The 13,043-nt window shown below is 36.5% G+C and overlaps 1 protein-coding gene across 3 annotated transcripts in view; it reads right to left on the reverse strand.

Annotated features, from left to right (window-relative positions):
- Window positions 1-13,043, reverse strand: part of pde2a (phosphodiesterase 2A) — a 224,639-nt gene that overhangs the window by 21,165 nt on the left and 190,431 nt on the right. For all 3 annotated transcript variants that reach the window (XM_088639301.1, XM_088639303.1, XM_088639302.1), the window contains exons 10-13: window positions 9,891-9,965; window positions 9,323-9,364; window positions 5,743-5,811; window positions 4,359-4,489 (exon numbers count right to left, since the gene is read on the reverse strand). In XM_088639301.1, coding sequence (XP_088495427.1) covers window positions 4,359-4,489; window positions 5,743-5,811; window positions 9,323-9,364; window positions 9,891-9,965 — 317 coding nt within the window. The remainder of the gene's footprint in view (window positions 1-4,358; window positions 4,490-5,742; window positions 5,812-9,322; window positions 9,365-9,890; window positions 9,966-13,043) is intronic.

A 13,043-nucleotide genomic window follows, 5' to 3' on the forward strand; every position in this document is an offset into this window, starting at 1 on the left:
TTAACAAATTTTAATCATTTTTACTGTAACCAAAATATCATTGCTCACAGCAAAGTCCTATTTGTCATTTATAATTAACTAAATTCCAGAGAACAAAATGTTTACAGTTATTCAAACTTCCTTAGCATCTCTTTAAATAAAATTAAAAAAAAATCTACATTAGCATCATGGTATTTGGAAGTGCAATAGAATGAAAAGCATACACAGACCTTTCATTGTTTCCCTAAGGTATATAAGGAAGTAAGACATGGAAAACAGTAGTAGCAGCATCAGCTTGGTCCAAGTCATAGAGTTTTTTTAAAACAGCATGCAAATAATCATTCATCTCCAAGCTGGGAGATGTCTATAAAAAATCCACAAAATACTGAAGCCACCACTTTTTAACATGCTGTATTGTTCATTTAAAAAGAATATAAAGATACTTGCATACTGGCAGCCTTGCTAAGAATAGGTGGCAATCATAAATCCAATGTTGACAGAACAGAGAACACATATTGACATCTTCAGGGTACAAAGTGTTAATCACGAAAACAGTTAACTGCATTCAGACTAAATGTTCTTGACTTGCCATCTCAGTCTCCAGGCCTCAGTTGAACACTTGTGATTATAACTAGAGACGGCAGTTCTCTAACAGATACCAAAGGGTCTACAGGACCTCGAGCAATTCTACATGGAGGAATGTTCATAAGTGAAGTGCCAGAACCTCATAGCACACCATAGGAGGCGTATTCCCTGTCAGATGAGGATTTAATAAAAACTAACTACAGGGTGTGAATGAATGTGACCTTCTTATTTTCTGGACCTAATTTATGACAAACGTGACTTTGTCCTGTGTAAAGCTATTATGATTACTGTTTAGACATGAAATGTTTCGATTTTTAGAAAGAAACTATCTGTAAATCTTTCTGTCATTTGATGTTAATTGTTCCTATTTCATCAGGAATTTGAAAACAAGAGCACTGTAGTTTCTTGGGTTTGCTTGCTTAGAATTAATGTAATTAGCATTTTCTGATGAACTGTATTTTAGCTGTCGCGCAAATGCATAAAAATAGAATTGTTTTCCACTGTTTACTCTAGACGTAAAAATTGACTTTCGGTTTTTGACTTCACTGAAGTTATTTATTGCACGCTTTTCGAAAAAAAATCAATAAAATAAACCTCAATGATTTTTCGAAAACAATTCCATGCTGCTCTCTGAATCAAGACTTACTTCAGAGAAAAGCACAGAAGAAAACTTCTGTATGCGTGTTTTTTTTAGTGTACCATTTCACTGCGTACTGATAACAACAGAGTTCCTCTATCACCCTCCAGATATGCTGCCAGAGGACACGTGTTGTGACTCTGTCTCTCTATACAAAAAAGGTCATCCTGAGCCGTCAGGCAAGATGAGCAGGTCAGCCTTGTCTACCACCTCAGACAAGGAAGCATTTTCTAATAAACCTGACTCTGCTTTACAGAGATAAAAAGAACACTGCCCCAAAACAGAACTGAAGATTTGGCAGGACTTTGATACATCAGTGTCTCTCGTAGACTCTTTGCTCCACATGAGTATTTATGAGGTGGCCCTGAGAGGCAGAGGCAGCTAGGCACAGACAGAGCACACAGACATGAAGCCTCTAGTCTGAAATAACAAAAAGGCAACAGCCACAAGTACCGTTCTCGCAGACTAAACCTTCTGGGCCTATTCTGAGGGAGACTAAAGACAGAAATACCCCAAGAACTAATAAATGATTTATTGGCAAATATGAATTATTTGAGTTGAGAAATATTCTCTCATTATTAAAGAGACTGTATTTGCAGTTTTGTAGACACAGAAAAGGTGCCTTGGAAACACAGGAAGGCAATATTGGACTCTCTGATCTGCAAAGTTTTTATTAGTTTTGTAAGCGTCCAAGGAAGTCCAAGGAGATGCATTTAACACACAGTTAAGAACTGGGCACCTTTTAGTCAGTAGACAGTTGACGGTTAATAATGAAGCATGAATTTCTATACAGATTCATACAGATTGTCAGCACAAACTGCAGATTAGTGAAATTATTAGTGAAACTAGTGATTATAGTGACACTCTTGAACTTTTGGCCTTTAGGTATACAATTAAGATATATGTCAGATGTATTTATTTTCAATGCACTCACAGCAGCAAAGACCCCTGTAAATTAATAGGGCTTTAGAACCAGATAAAGGGAAGTTTTTAAATGGATCAGCTAACTGGGTCTCCTGCACACCCCTTGTTAATAATATCAGCATTTAGAGAGCTTGTTATTCTAACTGTGCTGTTTTGGCTCAAGACTACAATAACCTGAATCTTTAACATTAGAAGCATACAGTAGCTGGCTAAAAGAAAAAGTGATGTATCGCTGCTATCAAAAACAAAGACCATCTTTTTCGCAGACAAAACACAATTGTTGGGCCAACCCCAGTAGTGATCAGTCACCAAGAAAAGCACAGCAAGCTGACACTATCTAGTTGCCCAGAGTGTTGGTTGTCCAACAAAATAAGTTCCCCCCCACACAAATTAACCTTTATCAGTAGCATACAAGGAATGCTGGAAAGTGTAGCAGACACCATGTTTACAGACTATTTTAATGAAGACCTGCAAACACATTACAGAGGAAAATCCTACCTCATCTACCCTATAATTTATAAGGCATCTTGTATATGCAACACTAATGTTCAATAAAGCACATTTGGTATTAGTGGGTTGCAGCCATATTTTTGTAATGTCAGACAGTCTGCAAGACAGACAATATTTTCCTATACTAAAATACTAAACAAATGAATTACCTTGAGGACTTACAGGTATAATATCCACAGTTTTCAAGGGCACTCTTTCAGACTGCTAATCTAAATCTGCAGAGGTCAGAAGAGACATTCACATGGGTTTCAGAGACCTGGCATAAATAAATACTGGATAAAGCAATTTTGGACTAGAAATATCTAGAGGCTAATTCAACAGTAGAAAAGATGATAAAAGGATGATTTGGGCTGCGGAGCCCTCTTTACATGTGTGGGAAAAAGAAAGAGGGAGAGAGCAGGGAAATGTGGCCAAGGGGTTGAGTTAAGAATTCAAAGTTCTTCTCAAGCTTGGTATAGTTCTTCAGATCGCTTCAGTACAACAACCAGTATATTTAAAAACATTTAGAAATGTAACTTGCTTTGGTCATCAGCCAAATTAAGTCTAAAAATAGAAGCCAAAATTATATTTTCTTTATACTTACAAGAACACGGGTGTTAATGTTATCATAATAGCTAATTGATTCACTTGCTGTAAGTCTAGCAGACTTGCTTTTTTCTCTGGCATTAGGGAAACATGCCTGTCATCATTAACATTATCCAAGTAATCTATTTTCTTCAGGTACTGAGAAAAATGTATTCAGTCTGTATTAAATCTTGACCCCTTAAAGGTTTAAATTACAATTTATTGCTGGACTGCTTTTAATTTTCCATCTTTAAATTTAACCTTCTAAGTTATAAACTTCCATACCCAAGGAATATTTTGAAATGATTCTGAACCCTGTCCATGAAAGTAACTTGTCATTAATCTACACTGAATATGTCATGTAGACCAGGATTAGATATAATCTTGCTCTGTGAAACTAGCTGTCAGACATTTGGACAATGCATTTTCAGTCATTCATCATATCCAGTGTGACAATCACATTTTTCTACAATACATGTTCTTCATCCTGGTGGCGATCAGGTGATATGAGTTACAGGCTTAAGTTTCAGATGACTCATTTTAAGAGGCATCAAGAACTGCACATTTTAAATTCAAATAGACTGCAATCACATATTCCATTACCACAAAAAAGGACAGCAATGTTAATCAGAACACACACAGTGTTAATATGTCTCCAATTTTCAAAACTCTCATAAAGCTATTGAGCTTGCCATCTGTTGCTCCCTCTGATGTCTTTAAATTAATAGTAATACATTAGTAAAATGCAATGGAAACAATAACAAGTGAAGCAAAAGTCTCTTTTCTTTCAGAATGTGCATGGTTCTAAATGGAGATTTCCAAATCCGCAAATTATAATGTGTGCCCATTAATCTACATTATGCAGGCACTTATTCTAACAACAAACCCAAAATCAATCTTCAGAATGCACAAAGACTAAGTAATCTGAAGATTACCTACTTTTTATGCTGTAAACAAAGAGCTTATGGCTTCCAATCATATTTTAATATGGAAAAACACACAGGGAAAAAAATAAAAACAAGGGAAAAACCTCCACACACTGCGCCATATGAGACATCCTGGCTTTACATAGCGTAGTATCCAGAGAACAAGGTTCAGTAAGGAGACAGTGGTTCAGGATGAGGCCAAAGGTAATAGACACAATAAGCTTTCCACTTACTGTTGGCCCCCTATCTTGTTGAACGCACACGCTAAGGCCACCACCTGGGAAGTGGCTCTGCTGATGACAGGCACACACAGCATGGAGTGTGCTTCAAATCCCAACATGCTGTTCAGTTGCTGAAGTTCCTCCTAAAACATAGCAAATTAAACCATTTAACGAGACCAGCATTGCACAAAATCGCATGCTTTGCTGATGGAACGGGGGCCTGCTGGGTGAAGTTAGTGGCATTCTCATAGGGCTTGTAGTGAAAGCCAATCCAGATCAGTTACAGAGTGTCCCCACATTGATTTCGCTAATCACTTAAGGTCAGCTTTTTGTAACAGCCACATCAAAACATCAGGAGACAGAGTCATAAAAACAAAATCATCTAACCAAAATGCAGACTTCTTAAAAATAAAATGTCAAGTATGAATATTTCAGGAAGTGATAATATAATGTAGCCCCGTCATTCGAATGCATCTGGGTGTTTTTAAAATTGTTTATAATAATAAATATTATTTGTGGCTTCATACAGCGATATACCGAACGTGTATATCATTCAGTTTAATAGAGTGCTTGATGGAAAGGAAGATGTCCTTTTGCCTTTGTCTAGAAGTTTGAAATGGACTTTGCCTCTCCATTAAGTTTTTAGAACAGTCAAATTGAAAAAAAGGTTTGTTCTCTATGGGTGTGCTTCTTGCTACAATGTAAACAAAAATGCAGTCATACCTAAGTTACTTGAATTAAACAAGATCAAGTGAGGGTATTTCCTTTTAGGCAGTCAGCAAGCTTTATTGTGATTGCAGCTGTGTGTGCAAGCACTTTATTTGCTGTCTTCATGACATACAAGAGAATAAGCAACTGTGTCTTTTTTATTCTCTGTCACAACAGTTGCAGCAAAAATAAATAAATTTTTGAGCTGACAGGACAGCAGTGCTTCTGAGAAAATCACTAGAACTTATCAAATGTCTTGCCCCTCCAGTTACTTCTGCTTTGGCCATCAAGCTGGAACATCTGTGAATTTTAATTTCTGGTGCTAAAATCTGTTTATCCCTTTCTCTAGAAAGCCTTTGGGCACAAGAGATTGAAAATTCACAGGATCCAGTGTGTCAGCATTGATTAAACATGGAACAATTTTATCCTGTCTTGACCCCAATTTATGCCTATTAATATTTTTACAGAAGCAGAGAGAGAAAACAAAAGCACGTTTTAACGAAAAATAAAAATTGATTTTTTAAAAAGATTTGGACGATGTGGGATTTCTTAGCAATGGCTTCTGTCATTTTCAGGCTGGAGTGCAACCGATCAATGGTTTAGCTAACATGTAAAAATGACCCAGAACTGTATCGTGTATCCCACTAGGGCAATGACGACGTGTGAGCTGGTGATGTCCTAGACTCACTGGACTGATGTCCTGGAGGGTGATAGATTTCTTCTTCTCCACCAACTGTCCAAGGTGACCAAATGTCAGCTACACAAAGAAAGCAAAAGTAAAGAATAACTTTAGTGCTGTTATTTTTATGTCTGTGATTGCACTCAATATGCATTGCATCATTTTTAACATTCAGATTTCTCTTGCTTTCCTACGGAACCGAGGTGGTGTGTATACAGTATATATCAGGAAAGATACATCTCATTTATTAAGTGTCCTACATTTAATAATATTTATATTTATTTATATAAATATATCAATTAAATTTATATAAATGCATATTGATTGATAGAAATAAATATATATTTATTAAATATCCTACAACTTGGAAACAGTCTCAAATTATGCACTAATATGAGATGTTAGGGGTCTTGTTTGAGTTCTGTTTTGATGAATAAATAAAACCCTGTTAAAAATTCTGTAAAGCCTCTCACTTTCACCTCAGAAACATTGCCCACATTCAGTCTTGTCATGATTAACCTGCTGCAAGAAACCCTGATTCATGTCTTCATCATACCTTGGCAGGGTTACTGTAATAGCCTTTGCACAGACACTACTATCAGCTCCCAACACAATCTTATTTTACTATTTAGAGCAACTAAATTAATTATAGAGAACTTATAAGTAGAAAACTTTTATTAACCTGCTTTGAAGGATACATACTGTAATGAATAACTTACAATCAAGCCCTAGAAGCACACATTTTATACAACAACATTTTTACACAACTTTTATACAACTAACAACTAACAAACAAACTTACTGCCTGGATTAGCAAAGTAGCAACAGGAAGTGGCACTGGAGAGACATTTTGACTCACATCTGAATGTTCTGATTAAAAAATGTTGTTGTCCATTGTTGTGGGCCACAGGTACAAATGTCTGAAAGGGCATCCACCATGACTGTGGAGCTCGCCGCCCATTTGGGAAAAGAGTAAATAAATAATAATAATAATGCTTTACACTTCTGGACACTCCATTCAAAGAGCTTTACAGGTAATGGGGACTCCCTGCCACCACCACCAATGTGCAGCATCCACCTGGATGATGTGACGGCAGACATAGTGCACCAGAACGCTCACAACACATCAGCTATCAGGAGGAGAACAAAGTGATGAAGCCAATTCATCGATAGGGATTATTAGGAGGTCATGATTGGTAAAGATCAATAGAAAATTTGGGAAGGACACTGGGTTTACACCCCTACTCTTTTTTTTCGAGAAACGCCCTCTGATTTTTAATGAACCCAGTGAGTCAGGACCTCGGTGTAACATCTCATCCGAAGAATGGCACCTTTTTACAGTGTAATGATCCCATCACTATACTGGGGCATTAGGGCCCACATGGACTGCAGGGTGAGCACCCCCTGCTGGCCCCACTAACGCCTCTTCCAGCAGCAACCTTAGTTTTTCCCAGGAGGACCTGTACCCTCCAGGTACTGGCCAGGCTCACACCTGCTGAGCTTCAGTGGGCTGCCTGTTGTGAGTTGCATGGTAATATGGGTGCTGGCTTTTTTTAAATCAAGACTCAAGACTTATCTGTTTAGTCAGGATTTAGTGGTGCATTTTCGACTTTTTCCACATTTTTTTGTTTTCTATCTTTACTTCTTCATTTCGGTTCAATCCTACCGTGATTCATGGTTCTTTTTGTTTGTTCTACCCTGTAAAGTGCCCCAAACACTGTTGGTGTACATGGGCACTGAAACAAGTTCTTGTAAGACTTCTCTAATTCTGAATTTTAGAATTGTGGTATAGAGAATGCAATGTAATTTTCTGTAATATTTTTTCACTACTTATTAAAAATTAACATTCAGACTGGCAGCTGACCTGACAGAAAGACAAGCAGGTTGAGAAGCTGTCACAAACTATCTTGGAGTCTCGTTACTGTATTTCTCTTACAGAGTGTTTTGAACCATTTAGGAGCTGTTGACAAAGTTGAAATTTCATCATAATATGAACATGAATTTAAATTCACCTGATAAATATATAATATAAATAACAAATACCCCCCCCCAAAGAAGAAAACATTTTCAGGATTGTCTAAAACACATGAAAGGGCTTCCGTTTTGGAGGCATTCCTTCCTGACATAAGACATAAAGTTGCATGATAGGGAGCCTTAATAAACTTAATATTGATCAGTACCTCTCAAATTAGAAAGGAACTCCATCCCCCTAACCCAGGGCTCCAGTGCGTCTGGGATCACTAGATAAAATGTGTGTTAATTATGCACAGCTGAATTGGTTATCTAACTAAATCTCAGTCCAATTTGAGAGGAGACCAGATGGCTGGACCACTTATCAGGGTGGAGGTTTCCAGAAGATGACCAGCCTCTCATGTGACCGTATGCTATACAAATGAGTGAGAGAAAGGAACAGTAACATAACTTAAGAGAGAGAGGATAACAGAAGTGGTGAGACAGGAGACAACGAGTTAGGAGCCACAACCCAACACAGCCACTGGATTCCTCCTTGACAATGAACTGAACCAGCCATTGAGCAGCGAAGGGACATAAACTCAATTTAAGGAAAGGAAGTGCATTTTCACAATAGTGTAAATATTAGAGTTTTCCTTTCTGAATCCACCAGGCAGTTTGTCTCTTGTGTTAGGGATCAAAAGTTGTGAATGGAAGATTAGTTCGTGAAAACACCTCTTCCAATGTCTTGTATCAATTTCCGAACATTGTGTTTTTATGTCATATGTGTGTCATGTTCTTAAATAAATCTCGTAAAGTAGTACCTTTTATTTCTCTACAATCAACTTGTTCATGGAAGATTAAAGAGTTCACTTGACTCCACTGTGTATTGCCTGACCAATGACAAATTACTTAACCTTTATAGATGGCTTATACTCAGGTCTGACTATAACTGTGACTTTAAACATTTAAACCCTTTACCCTCATTACTCACAAAATGAAAATTAGGCCAGTGGGAAAATCTGAGCATTGTAGCTTTCCACAATGGTTTCTGTGACAACAGAGGAAGATATTGCTGCTGATTTTTATTTTGTGCTAATAAATTTTTTCACTTTTGTACATTTGCATCTCATGAAAACAACATACAGTACATATCATCATGCATTAATGCATTAATAGTGCTCAAAAATAACATTGTGCATCTGTAAAATGAGAAATGTGATCTGGCCTCTAGTACTTCATATTGTATATTAAATATTCTCACCTGAAACTGATACCTTTCGGCTGACAAACAAAGCCCAGTTCTAATGAGAACAGTGCATTACAAACTCCCCAAGAAATCTTGTCATGTCCACAGTTATGGCCAAGTTAATGACACAGGTGCTTTATGTATGTTTTCATATTTTAATTTACACACTGCTTTTGAAATATAATTAAATCTGTTACTGGACAGTGATTGCTTTGTGGTGTCAACATACTGTATAAATATTTATACCTTGGAGAAAAAAAGTTACTGCTTGTTGCCTAATAATAAAAAATATTAATATACTGTACATCATTTGCTACAGTTTTAAAACTGTGCTTTCCGTTTCCATTTCACATCCTAGAGTATATACAAAATACAAAAAAAGATACTTACTGGAAAGCTGATTTCCTCTTCTAGAACCTTGTCTCCTACCACCTATGATTGAGAAATAATTTCAGTTTCTTAGACAAAAAAGGTTTCTCGGATTAAACAAACCTTCTGAACCTTACACATCTTAAATCTGCCACTACATTTTTTTTGCCGGATTCCAAGTGCCTGTGGATTGTGAAGCCTTAGATTGACTTGGCTAGAAAATAAAGGACATGGTTATTATATTATTATTACTGGCTTTGTTAAGGCTATAAAAATATTCCTTCCACATTAACTGTTTAATTGCCTGCAACTCTATGACTGAAATCAGACACAACACATCCTTATGTGGGAGTGTAAAAAAATTGAAAAACTTGAATAAACTGCAACATCTACTGTACAAAGATTTCATATACAGACAAGGGTTTTAACAACTACCACCACTGAAAATCTTTTTCACACAAACTAAAAAAAAAAGCTTTATTTTTACATTGTAAAAAGGCAGGTAACTAACAGTATTAGTCCAGTTTGATACTGCTACACATGTGGGATTTAAGACTTTGGCGATTAATAAAATATTAAAGAACAGTACCTGGCAAAACAGCTGATGGTTGTCTTCTGAAACAAGCAACAAACAGCAACACTGTGACTGGGTCTCCTGTTGCAGCTGTACATGAAACACAGATGATTAGGGAATCTCCTCCCTCTATGGAATTCAGCTCCAAAATGGAAACTGCCAGAAGGAATATTTATGTCTAGTGAAGTGGTAGGGGATAACACTAAAACTCTTCTTGAACTGAAAGACTACAGAAACTGTTTCAGTAGCCAGAAGAGGCATCGAATTTAATTGACTGTTAAATTCTGCATAACCACAAAGACAGAAAAGTTTTTTTAACAGTAGCATTAAGGTTGCGTTATTATAGAACGAGATATCCAGCCATGTTGTTGAAGCAGATACCCTGACTTCTTTGAAGAACTCACTGGATGAGATTCTAATTTCAATTAGCTATTAAAAAAAACAAGTAAATCTGATATGCCACCTCTTGTTTGCAAACTTTCTTTTGTTCTTACATGTACCAATAGGTCTACTTTAGTTCTAAGTACTTAATGCTGAGTACAAATACTTTTAATCCAACTGAATCCTCTAACTTAGAGGATAGCAATTTGAATTACATACAGTGCATTTGAAATGTGCAAATGAATGTAATCGGTATTCAAATGAATTATTTCAGAATTCAGGCATGTGAGAAATGACAGTACTGAGGGATTTTGTGGCTGATGCACCGGTGTCTTGTTGCAATCCCATTCAATCAAAAGGTGTCCTTAGGAATTTCTTGTGTTTGGGATCAGGTTAATTGAAATCAAGACGTTATTCTCTGTTTTTTCTACTTACACTCTCTCCTGTTCTCATTTTTTTTTAAATAAACACAAAATTCCTTTTATGCTCTATGTTAGCATAAAAACTATTCATTTTGCCAAAGATTACAGCTAAAAAGGAAAAAAACAAATAACTGGTTCAGTACAACCTTCTTTGTTTGTGTTCATAGCTGGAATCGTATTTTCCTGGCAGCTCAAGGCAATATTGATGCATTCTTTTCTATTAAAACAAGTTCTGCTATAGAGTTTAGGTCAGTGCTAAGGCATATGTTTGCAAGCGAGTTCTTCTTAAAGAAGCAGTAGTACCTCTGTGACCCCCCTCACCACATCACCACAAACAGGCAGCTCATATTGGGCTCCTGCTTGCTTTGCAGTGAAACGATTATCAGCTGTCTGCACCATGCAGGGCAATCTTGTTTTCAGGCAGTGAGTCATAACTGCATATATTATGGTAGCTGCCAACATCCAAAACAAACCCAAGAGAATTGGTGCCTTTATCCATATAGTATACAAAATGGGACAAAGAGTTATTTAAAAATGCTTTCCCACAATGTAGTAGAGAGAGGATGATTCCTCACAACAAATATCTAAGATTTGCAGTTTCCTTTTTGCAACCATTTTAAACACCACCGAATCAAAAGCTGGATTGGAGAAGATGAATGTTACATAAAAGCTAAGCATACAGTATTTAAGGAGGCTCTTTTTTAAGTCTGACTTGGATCCTGTTAGATGAAAGTCACAAAACCTTCCAACACAAGAATAAAATAATATTTTTTATAGATTCAGTTTCAACTGAGCATTGTGTTTCTGAATAGAGTGCAATGAAGAAAAGTGACAGTAATTAATGCTGCTTTCTTTACACATTTCAAACAAAGCTCTTTGACCAAATCCAAACAGTATGCTAATTATTGGTTTATTTGGTCAGAATTGTTCATGGTGCCAAACAGAGCAGTCAAAAATCTTTAATTTTAACAAAGGTAACTTAAGTTCTTGTTTGCCTTCAGTTTAGCATCTCCCACTGTTTTTAGGTTTTATCTTTTTTTTGTGTTCATAAGGACAGTGATATCTGGGCCTGACTACATAAAATACCTATATAATTCATATATGTAGCACCAAGTCCAATGTTACACATGTCATGAGCAATAGCTGTTTCTTGATCTTCACACTTGTTTCCATAAACAGTACAACTGGTAAACTGCAAATTGGCAGGTGGACAGTAGACAACAAAGTAATGAAGAGAGAACACAAAATCTATCAAGATCTGATGTATCACTTTCTCAATATAAAAAGAGGACTTTACAATTATCCATCAATCATATCTGCATCAAACTATGGAGGAATGAAAGCAACTGGAACCTGACACAGCGCACAAAAAGTAGATCAGGCACAAGGCACAAGATTTGCACAAGACTATACTGGTTAAGGTGCCAGTCCGTTGTAGGGCATGCACACACACACAAGGACAATACAGAAACATCTAATCTAGCCAATATGTCTGTAAAAGATGGAAGGAAACCAAAACTCTTCAATGAAAAAAAAACCTTGCAAAGAGGAGAAATCAGTACTAATAAAGTAAATAAATGGTTGAATAAGCTTATTAAGAGCTTGGATAGAATGAGAAGACCATATGGTCTCTTCTGTAAACATCTATTTCCAATAAACTCCTTATTTAAATAACAACAATAATAAAAACTGAAATAACTGTCCAAGACTTAAATAAACCCAGCACAAAGTCTGTTGTTAAGATCTGTTTCTGGTACTAGACATTCTTTTTATTGCTCTCCTAATCACATAAAAATCTGATTCATAACCACTGCACAGGGAGATACTGTTGTTTCAAGGGTCCAGGGTTGGAAAGGTTAAGACATTCAATCTGAGCAGCACCAAATCTTATTTGCAAAAGGGTAAAGGTGAATTTGATTATAAAGAAATACTACTTGCATTATATTACTTAATGAACATGGATTACCAATGATAGAAAACTGTTCTTTTTGTCACTGTTCTACTAGCTTCAGAATGCATAGATCTGTGTTTACCAGCAGGTGTCACTGAGGAGATACAGGAGTACAGGGTTTGAGACCACCAGCGAAAGTAGGAAAAAATAAGTATTGACAAAGCTTCTGAGAAGAATGCTGTCCAAACACAGATAAGGCTATTATGCTAATGTCTTCAGCTTTGAAAATAACATGCATCACATTTGAATGCAAATCAGGAATCACACTGGAGTTTGCATAGCTCTGCTGTCAAAAGGTGATCCTTTTATTTAACAGAGAAGACAGGCTATATCAGTGAGGAATCTGGTGTATTATTATTTAAATTAATAGGGGAAAAGCAAACTTCTTGTAGCTCAATGTACTGCACTGAAAAT

Source organism: Lepisosteus platostomus, chromosome 7 (assembly GCF_059453375.1).
Source record: "Lepisosteus platostomus isolate fLepPlt1 chromosome 7, fLepPlt1.hap1, whole genome shotgun sequence".
NCBI lineage: Eukaryota > Metazoa > Chordata > Actinopteri > Semionotiformes > Lepisosteidae > Lepisosteus > Lepisosteus platostomus.